This window comes from Cyrtonyx montezumae, unplaced genomic scaffold, assembly GCF_038088225.1.
Source record: "Cyrtonyx montezumae isolate F1298 unplaced genomic scaffold, pur_monq_1.0 scaffold_7, whole genome shotgun sequence".
Taxonomy (NCBI): domain Eukaryota; kingdom Metazoa; phylum Chordata; class Aves; order Galliformes; family Odontophoridae; genus Cyrtonyx; species Cyrtonyx montezumae.
In genome coordinates, this window is record NW_027072078.1 from 26,159,448 (window position 1) to 26,175,962 (window position 16,515).

At 45.6% G+C, this 16,515-nt stretch overlaps 1 protein-coding gene across 1 annotated transcript in view; it reads right to left on the reverse strand.

Annotated features, from left to right (window-relative positions):
- Positions 1-588: 588 nt before the first annotated feature.
- The window catches only part of ADCY5 (adenylate cyclase 5), a 192,309-nt gene continuing 176,382 nt past the window's right edge, over positions 589-16,515 (reverse strand). The window contains exons 13-21 of the mRNA XM_065751180.1: positions 13,891-14,007; positions 12,852-13,016; positions 10,773-10,948; positions 7,401-7,427; positions 6,722-6,854; positions 5,819-6,082; positions 5,264-5,468; positions 4,392-4,516; positions 589-3,159 (exon numbers count right to left, since the gene is read on the reverse strand). Of these exons, the coding sequence (XP_065607252.1) occupies positions 3,031-3,159; positions 4,392-4,516; positions 5,264-5,468; positions 5,819-6,082; positions 6,722-6,854; positions 7,401-7,427; positions 10,773-10,948; positions 12,852-13,016; positions 13,891-14,007 (1,341 nt within the window). The 3' untranslated portion in view covers positions 589-3,030. The remainder of the gene's footprint in view (positions 3,160-4,391; positions 4,517-5,263; positions 5,469-5,818; positions 6,083-6,721; positions 6,855-7,400; positions 7,428-10,772; positions 10,949-12,851; positions 13,017-13,890; positions 14,008-16,515) is intronic.

Genomic DNA, 16,515 nt, shown 5'->3' on the forward strand with positions numbered 1-16,515 from the left:
CAATCCTTAATTTAAATGAGAGGGCACAAAACTGGCTTCTCTCCCTTTGGGAATACCCTTGTCCATTGAGCCCCAAAAGTGGCTGAGCTGAACAAGCTGGGGTGAAGATGGAGCCTTTCATTTCCCAGTTATGCCTCAGGCTTCTGGGGATTGGTATAGTTAAGTGTGGCACTTAGTGTGAGCAATCCAGGAGCATCTTCTGCCTAGAAAACCTGCAAGGGCTGCACTGCCCAGAGGGCTGCCTCCTTCAGGTGTCTTTGTGAGAACAAATACACAGGTATCTGGGGAGTGCTTCGGAAACTGTGATCTACTTACAGTGTGCTTTCTTTTTTGAATCAGCTGATCGTAGTGCTGCTGTGAGGATGTCAGCTGCCCCAGGACTAACAGCTCAAGGTAAGTGTGTACACGGCACTCCACGCAGCAGGGATGCTCCCTGTGCAGGCAGAGAGCAGGGCAGCTGTGAGTGGGTACTGTGCAGTACTGGTGTTGCTCAATCACCCCTCAGTAGCTGAGAACTGAGTGCTGCTCTGTGCCATCCGATCTCTTCACTAGCCAGCTGCATCTAAAAGAAAACAGACACGCTTTACCAGTGAAACAGTGTTTAATATAGTTAAATTACTTAAATAGATTTCAATTTCCATGGGAAATCATAACTGTATCCATTTTTGCAAGATCCAAAGTAAAGAGTGTGTGAATACCCCTTGAAATGATCATGACACACTGTCAACAATCACAGCTAGAGATACTGGGGACTTGAAATTTCATTGACAACACGACCTCGTAAGATGAATTGAAAGTTAAGAAGACTGCAGACGTTCGTAAAGCAGAAAGCAAACCTAAAAATGAGCGTATGGTACAGAGGTAATGGAGCTCAGTGAAGGAATCAAGGGGGTGCAGAGCTGAGGGGGGGAAAGAAACGTGTAATGGCGTGATGCAACTTAAGGATTCTGCGAACCGTGAGGGATGTCAAGGAGCAAAAGTATAGTACAAGGGCAGACTTGGCAGTTTTACAGAAGTCAATATACTATACTTTTCAGAGATGTTTCCTAGTGGAAGGGGGGGGGGAAGGAAAGGGGCAATGCCATTTAAGCTCACACTTAAATGGCTTAATGCTAGGGTTATGCTTAGCAATATGGCGACTTAATTAAGAAAAACCCATGGATTTTTACTTATTCTTGTTGTCAAGTAGGAAAAAATAAATTACCACCACAGTGCAACCATTAAGCTGTTTGTTAGTACTACAATAATTCTGCCCTGAGAAGAGTGGAAAAGAACTTTATTAAATGTCAAAAGATTGGAGCCACTTTTAGCGCTAGCCAAATTCAATATCAAAACTCACCCCTCATAGAATATAAAAAATAGAACTTTTTAAAATTCTTTTCTTTTTTTTTTTTAATAAAATAGCAAGGGATTTTTCTTTCATAGCTAGAAAAGGTACATAAATGGTAACAGTGAACTATTCATAAACCCCCACTAGTGATAAAGATGTCCGACACAATATCAATGGCACTGTATTTAAGGTCACTCATCTCATACACGCGTTTGCCATCAAAGCCTCTTTTTGAAGATCAGCTAAATAACTCCTGAAAATGGAAAATATGTGACAGTTTAAGTAAGTGCTTACTACAGGAAAGTCAACTCTATGCTGCAGTACATAGTTCTTGTAATGTCAAATGGCAGTTACAATATCAGACGATTCTCATATCATCAGGATTCTATTAATCCATCTCTGAAAAATGCTTTTTTTTCAAACAGAAGTTCAGATATTTTTTTTCTCGTAAGAGCTCCTGCTACAGTTAATTAGAAGATTTGCTCAGAGCTTTTTAACATGCTTTGATAGATACTGTCTCATTAGCTAAAGCTCATAAGTCAGTCCTGTTTCCATTTGTTAAGATGCCACCCTCTGTGTGAGTGCTGCATTGAACTATTGTACCTTGTTGGATTTTTTTTCCTTCTTCTTTGAGATTGCAGATTTTTCTGGATTTTCCTTTTAAAATGCATCTGATTGAGCCCTGGTGTTGTTTGGGTGTATAGTGATGATCTGAAAACTGCCAAGTCTGTGTTCAGAGTATTATGCACAAAAAATTACACGAAAGTCTAACAGGTTATATACACCTCCCACCACACCTTGGTGTGGACAGCCTGCCTTCTAATTTATATATAATTTACAAAATATAGAATTTGGTATTTGTTAGATCTCCATGTTTTCAATATTACAAAATAAAAAATACAAAAAAAAAAAAAACACAACAAATTTGAGGGGAGGAGTTCTCTCCCACGAAGTGTCTCTTGTTTACATCTAGTCTTTCCCATGTAAACTGATAGATACCAAGGATGAGCACAGAAGACTTTTTAATAAATATGTTTGTAGAACCTTCTTTCTTGAGCTCGATCTTCCCTGTTGGTAGAGGTGCCAGCCCTGCTCAGAAGAGCAGTCCTTGAGCTGTGTAAAAGAAGGGAGAAAAGAAGGCCAGGGCTAAAACGTCTTCTCACACTAAGACATTGAGGAAGCCATTCTAAAAGGCCTTTCTGTGTGTTTGCAACAGTGGGTGTCAATTCTGAAAGCCCATTCAAAACAGCTAATAAAAAGCACAGTGGTACACTTCAAATAGCTGGCAGTATGGGATGGAAACGGTATGGGAGTGCAAATCCATTCCAAAATAATGCTTTGTAGTGAATCATACATTCCTTCAACCAAGTAAATGTTGTGTTGAGTCAATAAATACTTAAATAGCTTCTTAGATCATCCTGCGGTAGCAGCCTTTGTGACAACTCCACGTCTTATCAGTGAATGCTGTAGTACACATCTTTGGTCGGTTTAGTGCTCAGCCAGGAGCAAATCCCAGGTGGTTTCTCTCCATTGCCTTTCGGGACAGGTGGCCAAAGAGTTTGCTGATACCAGCTCTAGAGTCACTGTGTGAAATTTCAACCGCAGTGCGTTTTAGATTCGCTGCTGACAAGTGATTCTTCTCCGATTCACAATCTTCTGTAATGCAGGGCTTCCACCTTGGAGCGGTGCTGCAGTTGGTGCTAACTAATTGGAGGCCCTTCATTTAGGAAGTAGGTGGTCATTTCTCCTTTGCCTTTGACCTTAATGACCCCTCGGTATTCCAGCTGATAGTTGTTGGCTGCTAAAACCTGGTACATGTCTGTGGTTACCTGCAGAATAAACGAGAGTTAACGCCCGTCACACAGCACGTAACGTTAAAGTAGGATCGCTTTGTTTTTGAGCTCATTTCCCATCAGCCACTGAGAGCTTATCAAAAGTTGCAGAACAAACACAGCCTTTAGAACTGAGCAACTGCAGAAGCCGGACAGGTACACGAGCTGGAGAGAGCCATGTTCTCCAAGACATAACTTTTAGGTATTTCAGTGCTCTCAGTTCCCAGCTTCGGGCTCAAAGTGTCATTTGCAAAATCCTATCAGACACCTTAACTCACCTCACCTCGAGGTTTTGAAATCTAACTCAGAGCACTTGAGGCTTTTAGCCCCAGCAACAGTCCCATGACGTGGACATCACATAAACATTAACTCATCACATGAACATTAACTTCATTATCAAACAAGCACCGTAAAAACAGCAGCAAATTCATTCCTATCTTCTTGATGGCAAACCCTTTCTTACTTGGCATTTTCTCATCCCTCTCCAGGTAGTTTCAAATATTTCCATGCCTGCCTTCCTTTTGCTGTAATGTTGCTGTGCTGCTTTGCTTAACTCGAATGAAAATTGTTTGAGGGACTGTTGTGGGACACTTGAAAGGGTGTTGGATAAATACTGATCCAGTTATCTGACAGCTTAGTTGGAAAAGAGACAGCGTGGCTTTCCCTCTCGGATTTCCCATCGGTTACTCTAATTCCTTTTTACATCTCTTCAGTATTTCCCAAAGGAACGACATGAAATAAGTGTGGGCCTCAGCTCAGCAAAAGCAGGACAGTGAAATGAATCACTGGGAAGGTCACTGCCCGAGTGCCGAGGAGACGTTTGATTACAGGTTTCCATTAACCATGTTATCTGCCCTCACTCCTCAGGTTGTTATTCCCATCCCAGTGAGGCCTGGCTCCTTGCTAGCCTCAACATGAATGGTACTGTGAGCAGAGAAGTGACAGACAGAAATACATCTGTGACACGAGTCCTTGTGAAAGGACTCACAGCACAGCCACTAGCACGGGTGGGTGTTCTGCAAGTGTTTGCAAGGTTGTCACATTGGCCAAAATTAAAAGGCATAACTTGATGCTACCGCTGGCATTCCCGTTTGCTTTTCTCCCAGCACTGTGCAAGTAAATATATGACAGAAACGAATAAAACAAAACCAAAATCCCAATTCTGATGAAGTTTCAAAAGCCTTAAATGAGGCAGGCAGTATAATTAAGCTTTCCAGTGGGTGCCTTACCTGGATCCTGTCGGGCACCCCTGTGCTGTCCATCCGGCTGGCTACATTCACCGTGTTTCCCCATATGTCATACTGGGGCTTACGTGCCCCTATCACCCCAGCTACCACAGGACCAATATTGAGGCCTAGAAGTGAGGGAGAAATGCATCACGTACGAATCTTGAGGCAAATTATTTTTCAGGCAACAAGAAAGCGATGAAGTTATCAGTTCTAGTTGGGTTTTACGCCGACACAAAACCGGCCAACTGCAGAGAAAGGAATTTTAAAGAAGAGTTGGCTTCTTTGATCAGCTGCTCGATCCACAGCTATTTTTCAGTGTCACACAAAGGGATGAGGGTTCTCTGCCATCCACTAACTGGACACCAGCACACAGTCACTGCAATGCTGGCCAGCTGTGAGCTGGGCACTGCAGCAGCCCTAAAGCATCCCGAATAAACTCCACCCTTGACATCCTCAGTTCTGAATTTCCTTTCCTGTCTTTTTCTATTCCGATGTCCAGTACCAGCTGTTGAATGTTGGAGCTTGGCACCACTGGGAGTGTGGGCAGGAGAGTACATGGCAGGTGAAATGAGCCCAAGCAGAACCACTGTGTGTGACCATGCTGTGATAAGAGATTCTGTGCACAGAGGTCTGCTGCTCAATCGCTCCTGGTTCTCCAGGGAGCTTTGGTAATAACATCTCAGCCTTAGCTGCACTGCTCTGACATTTCACAGAGGCCAAAGCAGGCAGACTGTTACTTTCCTGTCACTGGGTACAGAACAATCAACATCCCCGCACAGCTAAGGTAATGTCTGTGTTGTTTTCCCTCTGTAAGATCCCAAGCTCAGAATGACAACTACCGACACTTAATCCCATAAACACAGTGACATTACCTATCTTCATCTGGAAGTTGTTGAACGAGTGTTCATTAATGTATTTCATTTGGTCCATTAACCTCATGGCAAAGTCAGCCAGAGCTTTGATATGTGTCTTCCCTTCCTTGTCGTAAGTGGAGTCATTGAGGCCCGACGCAGCCATATATGTACTGCCAATGGTTTTGATCTTCTCCAGCTGCCGAAATTGGTCTTCGCTTATTATCTGTTACATGAGAGAATTGCAAGGGAACTGAATGAGCTTGTCAAATTGCATGCATGCTGGCAATGTCCTTGCCCAGTGTCCTCCCTTGGGACAAGGGCCTCCCTCGGACAGAGCCTCCATTACTCAAATTACAGAAGGAAAGGGGATTAGTCGTTCTGAGGATGGACGAGGGAAGGAAAGGGGTTTTCATCTGAAAGCAAAACAATTGAAGACTTCTGGAGCGAGGAGAAATGAAACATAACACAAGGATTCAATAAGCCACCTTCCTTCACAAGTTCCACAAAGCCCAAATAAATGAACTCATCAATTCAGTTGTTTTTTTTTAGCAACACGAATTTTCTGTGACTTACTTCATCAAAATCGGCAATGATCTCATTGAGCAGCCTCAGACACTCCACCCCCTCATTGTTGGCCTCCAGTTCCACGTAAAACTCGGAGAAGTTGCTTATGGAGGCGAACATGACAGCCACGCACTCGCAGGACTGGTAGTACAGTTCATCATTCCGCCGCTCCTGAGCCAAGAAATGGGCTGCCACATCCTTCGGCAAAATGTTGTGGAGGAGGCGTCTGTTATAGGCCTGCAGCTCCTCCATTTCTTCTTTCTCTTCAGTGGCCTATTTAGGAGGGCGAGAGTGACACGCTTATCTTTTGGCAAGTGCTCTGATGGAAAGAAAAAAGCTGAGCACGAGCTGGCAGGGAGGACAGAAATAGAAGAAAGGGGGTGACGGCAAAGGAGGGCAGAGGCAGAACGATGCAGGAGTCCCTGCTTTGCAGTGGAAGACTGTGTGTGCACGTGTCTCTAAAAGCCACAGGGCTTTTTGCCTAGCTGAGTCCCTCCCTTTCCACAAGGTTTATGGGGTACTGTGATGGTCCTAACATACAGTTACAATGGAGCCCATGAAACAGGTCGGACTGGCAGGCTGAGGAGGATTTTTCACCAGTCTGTAAAGCCCTTGGCTGTGGTGGCAGAAGGAGAACATCTGGGCAAAGGGGACCATGAGGAGAAGGGGCTGCCTTGCTTTTGCTCTAACAGATGTGGGTTTGAGGCTACTGTTCAGCTGCAGCATTCTGGAAGGATGCAGGAGCTCTTGTCTTTTGCAGACTTGCATTACCTCGAGTCAGTGCAACAGTGACATGCTCAGGTGCCCCAGTCTGTTAAGCTAGACCTTCACATCTATGATGTTTTACAGCAGAGACCACCCCAAGTGCATTTACAAGGCTGGCATTCCTCCAGCACAGCAACACCCTCTAACCTGGAGTTTCCAGAGGAAGTCAAGCCTTGCAGTGGATTCCACCTGCTGGGCGTGCAAGTACAGCGCCAGGACAAAGACCGTAATGATGACAGGGGTGACGATCTTCAGTGCGACTCGTGTCATCGCTGGAGAGCTGCGGCCAACAAAGAGCAGGACTGCCAGGTTATTCTCAGTGTGGAGGAACACAGCTCAGCCACACTCTCCAGTTCTCACTTTGGGCCTAACCAAGCTCTGGAGAAAGGGCATTTCCCCTTGGAGCCCACATTGGTCAAAGGAAAGCAATACCTGCAAAAAAGCTCAGGACTTCGAACTATGGCTGCTGGTTTCTAAACTAGGACTTTGAAATTAGAAATGCAATCCATCTTCCTAGCAAGGGTGAACATCAACCTAAAAGTCATTTCTAAGAGAGCAGCCATACGTGCTCAGCCACTGCTATGCTTGGCAAAGCCAAAACACTGACAGCTCTTCAGATTGCACTTACAAAATGCCCCAAATGCACTGAGTACTGCCCTTCTACCTCAGCTGATGCAAGAGGCACAGTACTGCATTGCCCCAGGGCACAGCAGTGCATGTACAAGTACCAGGCACTGCTGAGAAGTCAATGTGCTGATACTGCAACTCGGGAACAGAAAATGCCTACTGACAAAACCCATTAAAACATAATGCCAAAGGTACTCACCATGGTAACGTTGAATTTGCTGACATGCTGGAAAAAAAAACAACAACACACAGAGATGGTTAGTGGAGTGGTTTGCTGCCTCTAGCACCCGGCCCTCTGCACATAATGCAACAGAACCTCTGCAGTGTGGCACTGCTAACGCTGAGTGGGGCTGTAGCCCTTTTAGAGCAGCCAACAACAAAAAGATGAGGGGACAAAAAAGGCCGTTGTCTGAGCTACGCTCCGAGATCCGGAGTGGTTGTGGCACATGGTTAATGCAGTTAAAATATCTACAGAGCCTTCAGAGTCACAGAATCGTTTGGGATTTTAATGTCAGTGTGGGATATTTAGCAAACGCTTGTGCAGCTGTCACTGCTTCATTAGGTCAGGCATTAAAAATCGACTTAAAGAAGCTTTGGGTGAACACCTCGTGAGAGACAGCTTCCTTCTTCCCCACACATTCTGACATGGAGACAGGCCTGACCCCTTTATCCCTATCACTACTCACTTCTGCAAGGTGCTCATCTCCTGGGCTGTACTCAGCTGCATGTACTGCACGTGGCAGCACCAAGAAAACCCTTCTGCAGACGGCTGTTACTGCTCACTGCTCTTGGCATGCTCTTTGCAGGGCTCCTATGAAGCAGCGCTGCTGAAGATGGAGGGGGAGCTTTTCTTACAGGGAAAGGATGGAGAAGAGCTTTCTGGTAGGAAGCAGCTGGCTGAGTTCCTGGCTGATTGGCTGCTTAATGCTGCTGGTTTCTTCTCAAGTGTGGGTGGAATATTAGGTGGCTGAGAACCAGTAAATGTATCTTTTAAAATACTGTTTATATGGAGAGCGAGCACTGGATTTGCTCGTCCTGCCTGTAGTGATGCTAATGCACTTAGAGCTTTGCAGGCTACTAATGGGATACAGCTCTACCTGAGAATCTCACATTTGTCCAGGTGTGTCAGTCTGCAGCTTCAGAACTGAAAGCACCGAGGGAGCCTAACTGGGCATAACATTAAAAAATTAAAGCAGAGCTACTCTCTAACCTTGTTTGTTCCAAGATATTTTCTGCAGCTCTGAGCATGGAATTCCTTCTGACATGGATTCTACAACCCGTGCTGCCTTGCACAGATGCTTTCCCTCGTCCAGCTCCAGCACTGACCACGCAGTGCAGCCCAGGTTGTGTCTGGCTGCAGACCCAGCCCTGGGCCAGCGACTCCCACACTGCAGGATGGATCCAGCTGCAGCTGGAGATGCTTGCTGCACGCAGCACAGTTCCCCAGCTCCCCTAAATCACAGCCTGATCAGGGATGACTGGCTGCCCTCATTACCTCTCAGTCTTATGACCAGGCTGGGGCTGCAGCTCACTGCAGGCATTACACTTGCTCTAAAATCCTCAGCAGTAAGGCAGACTATGGAATGCAGCAAACAAGCTCACATTGGCCCACTGCATCTTTAAATCCAATGCATTATTTTAATCTGTATAGGGGAAAGGTAAAACAACAAGCAGTAGCTCCGTGCATGTGGTTGTACTCCATGTGTCACCGTGCTGGTGTGTCACTGCAGTCAGGACGAGCGAATCCCAGCGTGCTACAGACAGCTTGCCAGTTGCTTGCATGCTGGTTGGTTTGTACACAGAAGTGTGAAGCGACATCTGCAACACTTCTAATTAGTCAGAGCCCAATAATGGCTGCAGAGCAGACAGTAATTATGGAGCTACAATGGGCATCCAATTAAAGTAGCATTAGGTCTTGGGTTTTGTTTTTTTTTACTAGCTGCTGGACAATAAGGTCCATCTCTGAACCATGCATCACACACTGTGCTCCCACTCCCCGAATGCACAAAAGGCTTTGGGGCACCAAACAGCTGTCCTTGGAGCTCTCAGGACAAAACAAATGCAATTTAATGAGAGAGAATACAGCAGCACAGAAAGTTATTTCTGGGAAAACCTGCTAACCTTCCCCACGTTATTACTGACATTCTGATTGTGGAATGACGTAAATTATACTTCTAAGTGCTCTAATTTCACTTAGTGCTTGACTTAGAAGAATGAAATGATATTTGGGATAGAAAATGCTTTTGTTTCTCTAATCCTGTTAGAAAATGCAGAGTAGCTCCCATTGTTGGACTGCTCACCACCTGCAAGAAGGAGGGGAAGCCTCCTTCTCCCCATACCCTTACGGACAGCTCCAAGAGGTTCCCTATGTCATTTTATTTGTTGGAATTAACAAAATAATTTAAGCGATTACTGCCGATGGATGTAAAAGTCATACTTCCATTAATTATTAAGGGCTACACAGGAATAGTAAAACTCATGGAATACTGATGTGAAGGACAGCTTACAGGGTTTAATGAATGCTAAGGAATTACACAAGCTACTTTTTAACATACAAACCAACACAGGACCACAGGCATAGTCTCAGTTGCCCTCCTGTCCCAAGACTGGAGCAATCACAGCTATAATCCTTAACCAAAGTTTCACCTAAACTGTCCTTTAAATCATCAGCATTGGAAATGTTAACATTTCCCTCCAGAGTTACCTCTGTCCTTAGCAGATTCTCACTGTTAAAGAGCTTCTCAGTGCCTATGCAGACATGCTTTGCTGTGATTTAAGCTGTGACTTCATGTTCTACCCACACTCGAGCACAACTGTTGCCCACAAGGGGAAGTAATCAAAACAAGTAGTTAACAAAACAGTGCAACTCCAAAGCTGTGGAGGAGGGCGAGTTTATGAATGTGTCTCAATCACCTCCCTGACGCGACCTTCAGGAGAGGGGCAGCCATGATTAATGTGTGATCTGCTGAAGACAAACTACCTTCTGTACGCAAAAAGGCACCTGGCTATTCCCAGCCAGTCTACGTCCCTCACATGGTAGGCGTAGTGAGACCACGGTGATGCAAACACGTGGCCAAGAGCAGCTGTGAGGAGACCAGATGTCAGACACCACACGATGCCACCCCAACCTGGCGGTGACACACCACACGTCCCAATATCACAGCGGTTCATTATCACAGCCCTCAGCCACCTCGCATTTGCTGGAGATGTTTTTCGTTTTGAGAAAAGACATTTCTGTATTGAGAGTGTATTATCAGCAGAAGTGAGAATGACTAATAGCAGCTCCCCGTTTCTGGAAGGAAAGTAACACAGATCCACTCTGACTGCGGTTATATTTTGTTATTAATAGGCAGTTCATTAGTCAAATTCCAGATTTAAAAGTTCTTAAAGGGAACTGCAATTCCCAACTCTGAAGAGGTGGAGTGCCTACGATTTACAGCCATGCCTGCCCTGCTACCATGCACTTCCCTTGCTTGCCCTGTGGCTGTGGCCCTCCCATCCACCTAATGCTACACTGAAATCACTGGCTGAAAGAAATTAGGTGAAGATTTCAGAAGTGAAAGGCACTTACTATGTGTTAGCTGTAACCAGGAGGTCTGCATTGTCAAAAAGGTTCACCCCTGGCACTTCCACAATGAGAACATATATGAATTCAATGATTAACATAAGGATCAGTTTCCCAATACAGCTGATCTGAAGGAACACAGAGCAGGCCAGGAGACTCAATAAGACACTGTAGGTAAAGTACTGTATAAAGACAAAAAGGGGAAAAAAAAACCAGAAGAGAAATGAATGTCAGCAGGATAAATCAAATTTGAAAACAGAGGAAACTAAACAGAGGGATAAGAAAGGGATTGGGAGTCATGTGGCTGAGCTGAATGAACACGTAAACCAGGTTCTGCTTCTGGGATCCTCCAACACTGCAAGGGATTTGAATGTTAAATCTGAACCGAAGACAAATACACTGTTCTTCTTTGGACATGATTTGTTTTACACTCCAGAGGCACAGGGCTTACAGATACAGACCCAAAAGCTGTGGTGCAGGCTCACCCAGGACACGGTTGCTAAATTAGCAGAAATCAACACCCAGTTACGCTGGAATACTCCTGTTTTATAGTAGATTTCTAGTCTCGAAGTCAAGCCTTTGCACGTTACATGAGACCAAGGGCATTAAGAATTCACACTGCCACGACTCAGACATTCACTTGAGGCCAATTGGAAAAGTATTACCCAGTTGATGTGACAGACTGAACCCCCTGGCAAGATACAGCCTGGACACACTCCTACCAACACCATGATCACTTTTTCTGCCAGATGTTGCAGGAACAACACGTGTGTCTGTGTGGGAGCAGAGCCCTCTGCCACACCTGGCTGTAGCAGCCACCAGGTACGAACTGCTGCCATTCTGACAGCTACTTTCAAATGTGGCTGCAGGTTGTGAGCTCAGTGTATGGCTCCTGGGAAAGTTAATAAAGATGTAAAACCAAAAGGGAGGCGTGTTATCCATCTCATCACCTTCCAAGTATCAAATCTGTGAGGCTTTAAGCTTCCAACCTGTCCAGACAGAGCGTATCAGACTGCATCAGAGGTCTGAGACAATCCATCCTTTTTGAAAATACTTAAAAGCAAGCCCAACTTGAAGAATAAATATGCTTATATTCTGAGCTCATTTATTAATAGGACATTGCTGATATATTCAATTTGGGAAAATCACTTATACAGCTTGTTAATTGCCTCCTCAGTTTCTAGAAAATGTATGGATGTTCCCTGAGGCTGAGGGGTAGGATCCCACACCCTCCTGAAAACACACTGGGAGCAACAGGCAACAGTGGCAGTGGATCCAACATCCACCCTGCAGAGCACAGGGGAGGGTCTCCTCCCTCTTTAGCCCACTGAACAGCAGAGGCTCAAGGTGGTGACAGCATCCTCTGCGTGCACAACGGCTGCTCCCCACTGCTTAGAAACATCCCTGCCCTGATCCTTCATCACTCCTCACCCCTTTCTGATGGGTGCTGTTTCCAGTTCTCCATCGTGCCAAATTTTGCTACTGGGTCTTTCTGGGGACACACCGGGAGCCTTTGTAGGGTTGAAAGTCAATGTCATGGTAGTGTGAAAAAAAAACCTCACTGAATCAGACTGTGACAATATTTCCATTAGGTTAAATGGAAACCAGTTCAATAGGACACCAGGAACACCAGTAGCATCTTGGACATCTGTATGGCTATAGATCAGCCATAAATCTGAAAGAGCCCCATAAACCCAGATCACCACGACATAAAATCCCAAATCCCTGGAAGATCTTTTCCCCTTCCTTTTCCATCTCTAGTAGACAACAAGCACAAAGGTTGTGACCTCAAAACTCATAGAAAGGTGACCTTCCTGGAAAAGTATTCTATCACTGTGTAAAAGGTATTTGCTTTTTGCCATTAGAAACATTCATAAAAGCTTAGCAACTATTCAGCCCCGAGGGAACTTAAATGTGAATGTGGACTCCCAACAACAACATCAGACCTCAAGTCTTTGTTGGCCCTGTAAGATCACCCAGGGGTAACTTCCTTTCCTCTGAATCACTGGGATTTTTATCACACAGTTTTACCCCCCCCCCCCCTTCTCAGATCAAACTCTGCAACCCATTTACTTCAAGCAGTACCTCTGGAAAGTTGCAGTTGGGCAAAGGACTGTCACAGAATCCCTGCAATGTGCCCAGGCTGTAGTTGGAAGTCAGGTTGCTGATAAGGCATATGTCCACCCGGTCAGGAGTGATGTTGTATTCTGCAGCCATGCAGCTGGCAAGATCCACAGTGCTGCACATGAACTGAAGGAAAAAATGGTATTAAACTGAAAGGCCCAGACAAGGAAGAAAGAAGTCAATAGTTTGCAACAATTAAAGAACCCCTTGAAAATGGTTCCAGCAAAGGAATTAAGTGGTGCACAAAATTCAATCACCAGGATGTGTCTTACTGCCTGCACTGCCTCAGCTGTAAGTGAGAGCAGAGAGCCATAAGAAGTGCTACTCCCAAGTCCCAGGGCCATCTCTAGTTTTCTTTCTTTCTTAAAAATTGAAGTGGAAGTATGTAGGGGATAGAATATTGAAGTGGTTCCTTTAAAATACGTTCAGCCTTAGAGCTATCCGTGCAAATGAGATCCTACCACCTGTCCCACAGAACAACCATTCTCCCTCTGAGCCTGAAATCAGCAAAGGTGGCTGCATGCGAAGCAAAACCAGCCCAGTCCAAAAAGCACAACTTAAAGCAAAGCCTTTAGAGCCCCTGGTAAGCGACTACTACACTCGGAGCAAGATTTGGCACTGTGCAGACAGCCAGCACCAAGCCCACGTGGCACTGCAGTCCCACTCACTGCTGTGGGAGTTAAATGACGCAAGGGCCTCGCGCTGGTCCTTGGTGCTGGGATGCATGTCAGGCTGTGTGGACTTACAGCAGAAGCATTTACAGAATCAGGGAAGAACACGGGCATAAGGGAGTGCTAGGCACACAGAAAGCCATCAGCATGCAGCTGTCTGCCTCCCATTTCCTTTCTGTGCCTGAAAAGCAAAAGGGGACTGACCTTGGATGCTGTGAGCAATAGGCAGGATTACATTAAAGCCAGTGGTTGTAAGGGTCACGATGCTGCAGAGCACCAATAAGAACACCATAAAGAACTGAGTGGGCTGAGGGAATCCATGCACGTACCATGTTGACAAAGGCAGACAGGAAAACCAGGATAATGGCAAAGACTCCGACTAAGGTGCTATTGGTCCTGGACTGTACAATCTTCTTAGAAAGAGTCTGGAGAGGTGCTGGGAAAAGCTGGATGTGGGAGAAAAAAAAAAAAAGAGAGACTAAATAAACACATGAAATCATTGCTTATTTTACAAATTGCAACTTGCATTTAAGCTGCCCACATCCTTCAGTGTGGTGTCTGTGTGGATGCTGCACAGGGGTCAGAGAACGGCTGATGGGATGACAGCTCTGGGACAAAGGCAGGCAGGAACGTGATGGGCTTGTGGTGGAATTGGTTTATTCCTTCCCAATGGGAACGTTCTGCCTGATCTCAGTTTGTGAGCTGTGACTGCACTGTTCAGAGGGCTGCCCTCGTCCTGCTGGGAGAAGCAACCCGCAAGCCACCTGTAACTGAAAATAACGAGCTGGAGCTTTTGAATTGTTGGATCCAACTTTTAAAAAAGCAGAAATGAAGAAACCTGGCTGCAGAACCCAGCTGGCCTTGGCTAATGCCGAGGCAGCTAAAAATAACCTCTGCTAAAGGCAACCCCTGTGCTTCCCTAAAGAGGCCATCTCATGGATTTTCTATTATCAAAGCTGGAAGATTTCTTCTAATTGCCTCTTAACCATACATCTGAAGCACTCTTGGTTTCCAGGTGCAGCACTGCATCATAGGAAGAAACAGTCTGCATTAAAACCTAACGAGGAGCACTGTGCTGCAGGGGTCACACCTCAGCATCAGCCAGACCTCCTTACACTGCACTGCTGCAAGACCAGAGAAGTCCAGAAGGCACTGAAACAAACTCCTCCTCTTCCCATTCTCTTCATCCGACACCAGCATGCTCAGGGTTGGAGCAGCAAGAGATGGGTGCAGCAGATCTCCATCATCCTGTGTCTGGGGAGCACAGGCCCCACAGTGCCTGTCCCCTCCAGGCCACAGCTCCGGGGACTCTGCTGAGGAGTGCCAATGTTTTCCAGAATCCAGCTCTCCATACCCACACGCTGCATGAATAACCAAGCCACCAGAGGGTATTTTTAGAGACACAAAGAAGCTAGCAGCACAGCGACATGGCACTGCAATTTAACTATGACTAATGTTTCTATTAAAAGTCCTGCTTCTCCCTTTTATCCTTCACTCTTACATCTTTAGGGATGCAACGATTTGTCAGTGCATAGCTTCCCACACAGAGACCCTACAACGGAATTACGAAGCAACTGAAGCGCTGATTTGCTGGCGACTTTCACACGAGGAGAAGAGAGGCCAACACGGCCAGAGTTTTCTCCAGGAGGGAGGAGAGGGCTGGTGTCTGGGCACTGACCGACTCGCACTGGATGAGAATGGACTCAAATCCATGGAAACCTTATACAATCCCCAGGGTCAGGTGGTCTCTTTCTGTAACCTTTGGCAAATCGGGCTTGGGGGTGCTTGGATGTGAGTTGCTGCCAGCAATCCCCAAAAAAGCCTGATTTTGAACCAAGCCTGAGATATCAAGCAAAGCTATCAGTGAAAGACACTTAAAAGTTTAATGAAAACATCCTTTTTTTTTTTTTTTTCCTGTGTTAATCTTGGTTCTCCTTACTTTGCAAAATAGGGAAAACCTTAGGTCAGTAAACAAGTGCAGCTGGAAAAAGTCCTGTGGAGGTAACAAATGCCAGAAGCCATAGGAGGTTAGGATTGCAATGGAGAGCACAGCAGCACAGCTGTGCCTCACATCTGAGCAGCCTCTGCCTGAGGAACAGCCTTCAGGAACACTCTGCACATGTACAACCTCTCATTTTACAGAGGCAGACACAGTGACCAGCAATACTTGAGGTTTGGAGGACCTCTGAGGTAGACCTGTCCCAGCTCTGGCAAGTCAGTTCTGCTCTAGCAATGTTCCTTCCACAAAAGTAGCCACAAGTCAGGGGTAAAACAACCCCCAAAAAGAAAAAAAAAACAAGAAAGAAAGAAAAAAAAAAAAAGGAAAGAAAAGTGGATAACTCCAACAAAATAAAATCCTTTCTGTCCTCGTAAGAGAAGCGAAACAATCAAGATGTTATAGTGCAGTGAAAATCTGTCCTCTGTTGGTAGTTAGCCCTCTGGTTTGTATTGCCCAGCATCCCCTACTCAAATCATGCCTGAGTGAATAACGGAACAGGGGAAGGCTTGATGAAATGGCACCTCCAAGAGTGTTCATGCATCTCCTGAGAAACTGCACTGAAGGATCTAACTGTGTGATTGGGGCAGCCTGCATTCACATTTGGGTTGCCTCACAAGCTTGAGGCCACTTAAAATACCTGCGTCAAGAAAAATAACACCAGTGGGAAAAATGAAACTGGGCTATCCAGTCACTTCCAGTTCGTTGTGCACAAAAATGCATAAACACTGCTGGAAGACGTAAGCTCCCTCAGGAGAGTCTCCAAAAGCTCACAGGTACTCAATCACAGAATCACAGAATCAGTAAATTTGGCAAAGATCACTGAGATCATCCAGCCCAACCATCACCACCATGCCCACTGTGAATGTGAACACAGAAGGGAAAAGTAGGGCACTGTGGTCCAGGTGAAAGTCCTAATGGAAAAAAGCAGTAAGCACTACTGCTCTATTGAAAATGA